The sequence below is a fragment of the Zea mays genome, chromosome 8 (genome assembly GCF_902167145.1).
Source record: "Zea mays cultivar B73 chromosome 8, Zm-B73-REFERENCE-NAM-5.0, whole genome shotgun sequence".
In the NCBI taxonomy this organism is placed as follows: domain Eukaryota; kingdom Viridiplantae; phylum Streptophyta; class Magnoliopsida; order Poales; family Poaceae; genus Zea; species Zea mays.
The window spans coordinates 182,259,495-182,264,339 of NC_050103.1; the positions used below are offsets into that span (position 1 = coordinate 182,259,495).

At 50.8% G+C, this 4,845-nt stretch overlaps 1 protein-coding gene across 1 annotated transcript; it reads right to left on the reverse strand.

Annotated features, from left to right (window-relative positions):
- Nucleotides 1-1,010: 1,010 nt before the first annotated feature.
- On the reverse strand, nucleotides 1,011-2,901 carry LOC100194238 (BURP domain protein RD22). The gene is made up of 3 exons (NM_001139279.1): nucleotides 2,829-2,901; nucleotides 2,241-2,352; nucleotides 1,011-2,133 (listed from the first exon to the last, which is right to left on the reverse strand). Exons 1-3 carry the CDS (start codon nucleotides 2,871-2,873, stop codon nucleotides 1,163-1,165), a joined length of 1,128 nt encoding a protein of 375 aa, NP_001132751.1. The 5' UTR covers nucleotides 2,874-2,901; the 3' UTR covers nucleotides 1,011-1,162.
- Between the last annotated feature and the right edge of the window lie 1,944 nt (nucleotides 2,902-4,845).

Consider the following 4,845-nt stretch of genomic DNA (forward strand, 5'->3'; position numbering starts at 1 on the left):
CATGTTTGCCGAGTGCTTGACGCTCGGCAAAGCAGTCTTTGCCGAGTGCTTGGCTGTGCCGAGTGTCCTACACTCGGTAAACTAGCTCTTTACCGAGCGCAGGACTTTGCCGAGAGCGGCGCTCGGCAAAGTTTGCTTTGTCGAGTGCCCGATAAAAAGCACTCGGCAAAGGCGCGGATTCCGGTAGTGAGGACGTCCTCGTCCTCTAAATTTAGTGTACAGGACCCTTTAGATGGTCTTGTTGGAGCCAACCTAAGACTTCAAGTTGTCATCAACCGCCAGACGAGACACGTATTTTCTTAGCTTCCGGACATGAGATTGATAACTAAGTTTAGGCAAGTTTAAATAAGATGAACATGTGTTTGGTTTGAAGCTACAGTTATGATAAGATTTTTCTTCTGCTACGTAGGTCTTACTCGTTAATGACTAGTAAAAGTGTGACAAGATTTACTTAGACGTGGCAAACACAATTTAAACACTTAGGACCTGTTTGGTTTGTGACTAATTATGCCACACTTTAACTAAAATTAGTCGTTCGAATTAAAAAGCTAAGTTTAGACAGAAAAGTTAAACAAAGTATGACAATTTAGGTAGAACGAACCACCTAACCTTAATCAAGTGTGGCATAAAATTACGTAGCAAACAGTTTTTTAGGGCGGTTGAAGCTCTGCGCGTCGCCGTTGAGCCTGGACAGCGTGATCGACGCCGGCAGGCAGCCCAGCGGCTGGAGATGGCCACGAGGCTGTCGGAGAACTGGTCTGCGTCTTGAACAGCTAGCAGCGGGTTGATGTCGTAGTAGTTCTGCACTGATCTCGATCAACGGATGAGGTGGTGATGATACATAGTTACATACATGAATTGATGAGGAGGTTATGCCCCGGCCGACGCCTGTGGGCTGAGGCACGCGGCAGGGTAGGCAGTGAAGCCCATTGCGCCACGAAGATCGACGAAAACAAGTTGTCGTGATCGTGAGGTGCATTCAATTCATCATCAGATGTCTCCAGAGAAGTAGATCCAACAAGCGTCGTCGGAGATCAATTAGAAGCTTGCTTAGCCTGAGAGCTAGCAGAAGTAACAGAGATGTCTGATTATTCGAAACTATACAAACATAATCTAAGCAAACGGCGGCGTCATGACCAGTGCATGCAAACGGCGACCACTCTCAGCCGCCGCGGGTCCAGACGACGTGGTCCTGCGGCAGGAAGTGGCAGATCGGCACCGTGCCGGGCTTCACCCTGAGCACCTGGAACGCGACGTGCTTGGGGTTCCAGCCGGACGTGTCGGCGTGGCACACCGCGACAGCGTCCACGGCCGTGCCGTCCCTGCCCAGCATCGACACCGAGTACGCCCGCGTCTGCTGCGTCAAGTGGCACGCGAACACGGCGTACGCGTACGGCTCCGCGTGGCAGGCCACCAGGCGCCCGCCGCCCGCCCGCTTCACGCCTGTCACGGTGTACTCCTGCCTCGGCGAGCCCTCCCTCCCCACGACCGTCGACGCGGCCCTCACGTGGCTGGTCCCGAGGCTGGCGGTGGCAAAGTCCACCATGGATTCCAGCGACGTGGCGCACGCCTTCCTCTCGCCCCTGGCCGCGGGCGCCTCGCAGTCGTGCAGCGTCTGCGCCATCTCCGCCGCCTCCACGGAGTCCGGGTCCACCGAGAAGCGGCCGAGGATCTCGGGGACCTTCTCGGAGGAGAACGGGATGGCCTCGGCATCGCTTCGCGGGAGGAACTTGGCGCCGGCCATCGCGGTGTTGGCGAACTGGACGGTCGTCTTCTTACCGGGCTGCAGGTCCTCCTCTCGGAAGAAGAGCGCCACGCTGGGGTCGTCGTGCAACTGCGTCTCCGATGCGGCGTACTCGTACTGGAAAGGGCCGACGGGGACGTGGACGGGCTTCTTGCCCGGGTTCACGTGGACGCCAACCCTGCCCTTGCCAACGCCCACCGTGGTGCCACCCGGCTTGCCGTACCCGGGATTGACGCCGACGCCGACGCCACCTTTGCCAACGCCAACGGTTGTACCGGCGCCGCCGGGTTTGGTAGGGTTAACGTTAACGCCCACTCCCCCTTTCCCAACTCCCACCGTGGTGCCGCCGGGCTTCTTGCCGCTGCTGCCTCCACCGACGCCGCCCTTGCCTACGAACACGCAGGGAATTGAAGAGATCGACCGGTGTTATTACGTATATATGTTTGTACGATGGACGAGCCTCCCTATACAACACGTATCTAGTAGTGATAAAGACCAGCTGGGGTGTTGAGGAGTTGGGAGAGGGAGCTCGGCATGGGAGTGTCGGGAAGAGCAGACTTCCAGTACTGATCTGGAGCACGAGTTGCATGGCTTCCTACTGACGCGATCTGCATGAAAACCACAAGAGTCGTTCCTTTATTTGCATCAGCATCAGGGCATGTACAGTGGGTGTCTTAAGTTGTGTCTTAGAGTGTGTCTAGGGGGCTGAATGTAAAAAATCTCAAGACATGTATCTTGACGAAGACACAGTGTCTTAGCTCTATATTCGAGACAGGAGACTATCTGATTGGTCACTTTAATTTATTGAATGTTCTGATTGGTACAATGAATATGGTAAGACACATGTTTTAGATATGACCATTGTATTATGTTGTGTTTTAGCTGTGTCTTATACTTGGAGTACCGTGCAGCTGTATCTAGGTTGTACATGCCCTCAGAGATCGTCCACCCACCTTAATTAATTATTATGTCATTACTAGGCCGGGTGAAAAGAATGCTGAATGTATCCATACGTTTTGAATCACATGATTGGAGAAACGATGCAGAAGATGAACTGCTTTGGCAGTGAGAGAGAGAGACTGACCAATAATAGGAAGCCGAGTAGTAGGCCGGCAAGGAGCCTCTCCATGGAAGACGAAGGATGGCCAATGAGGAAGCTGAGAGGGAGCGATGCAGACGATGTGGCAGTTGTTTGCCAATATTTATAACCAAAACCAGGGAGTAGCTAGATTGGGAGTTAAGAGAATTAATTGGCATGAAAGGCGGAACCAATAATTCACTGTTGCTCAGCAGCCGCGCGCAGCAGTCCTTGGCTGCCTGCTGCCCCGCCCCCGCGCCATTGAATGGCCGTCACCGTCCCAAGCCGACGACGACGACAGGCACATATCCAGGGTCATAACTACGTACGGTCTGTGTCTGGTAGTTGTTGCATCGTCTCAGCTTACGGTTCGAAACACTTCATCAGCTAGCTGCTGTCCGTGTGGTAGCTATCTTCCTTGCCGTCGGCTGGAGATGGAGCCATCGACGGGCCGGGGAAGCTTATGTGCATCTGTTTCTGACGCACATCAATGTCGCTCGCCGTTGCGGACAAGTAATGGACTCCGTTGCGGTTGGGAGTTGTTGGGTTGCAGGACAAGCACGAAATACTTCACTTCTATGCGCGCACCGCCACCCGGCCGGCCCCCCGCCCGACCATGAATTCTACCGGCCTTTCCTGCATCCAATGTATATTCAATGCAAATGTACTGTTTGCTTAAACTTCTGCTACAAGAAAATTAGAGAACAGTCGCCGCAATACGTCGTGCAGTACGCAGTTCCCCAACACAACGCAGTTTAGCAGTTAACAGTGGCTTAGCAGTTCTCCAGAGTTTCAACAAGTTAGCAGTGGCTTAGCAGTAGCAGTTTAGCAAGTTAGCAGGTTTCTAGTTTAGTAGTGGTTTAGCAATTCTTTGATGATGTTGCGGTTTGGTAGGAGCTGTTTTGCTAAACGATTTACCAAAAAAAAAAACACTAGCATCTACGCTGGAGCCCTAGCCAGCCATTTTTAGAGGAGCCAGAACCCTCCTAACCGGACCAGTGTTTTAAATAGTGGGATACAGAGTTTATTCCCACACTTCTTAAACTTGTTAATGTTAGGATAAATGGTGATATAGCAGAATATATTGAGATATATCAGGTTAAATAGCATAAATTTTCACCGGTAAAAAGATATACGCTGCCGATGACCTCGTCACTGTGAGTCCTCACCGTTGAAATTGCCTCCTAAAGTCGCCACCCTCGTTGTGGACCAAGGTCGTGATGGCTGCGACATGGACGACGAACCGCCGTCATTGTGCCCTCCTCACCGTCATGGATGCGCGACTGGTTGCCGGACCTAGTGACGACGCTACAGACATTCAAGCCCGTACTTTCATTCATACCTTTGCTCCCATTGAAGATGATGCCCTTCAAGTCGATGCCCATCAAGCAGATGTTCCTCCCGTACAACAAACTATTGTGATCGACGATGCCACACATCATCTAGATGGATTCCATACACCCAAAAAATCCATTTCGTTGTACATCGGTGAGCAATTTTTAATTGCAGCTAACTGATTTTTTTCGTTGCAGCTCTCATCATTTGTGAGAACATATTAAATTGTGCACTAACAATTTTTTTCTTTGCAGTTGTCTTCGTTTGAACCTGATTGTGAGGGCATATTAAAGCCTGCTATTGGAATGTCATTCGGTACACTTGATGAAGTGGAAGGATTTTACAAGACATATGCACATAAAATGTGGGTTTTCGGTCCGTATAGGAGGTCAAGGCTTGGTTCCACCCACGTTTGAAAAGCTAGATAGGGTTTTAATGAATCCGGAATGGGAACTTAAAGTCTCCACGAGCCTAGGAAATTACTCTGAGTTTAAATTTAAGTTAGCATGGTTTATTAGAGAGGGCTTCCATGATATGGTTACGTCGATTTGGCAAAAAGAAAATAAAGGTGAAACCGCTATACAGATATGACAGAACAAGATTAGGGCCCTTCGGCAATATCTAAGGGGTTGGACAAAGAACTCAGCAGGGTCAATAAAAAAAGAGAAGCAACATCTTTCAGAGCTGA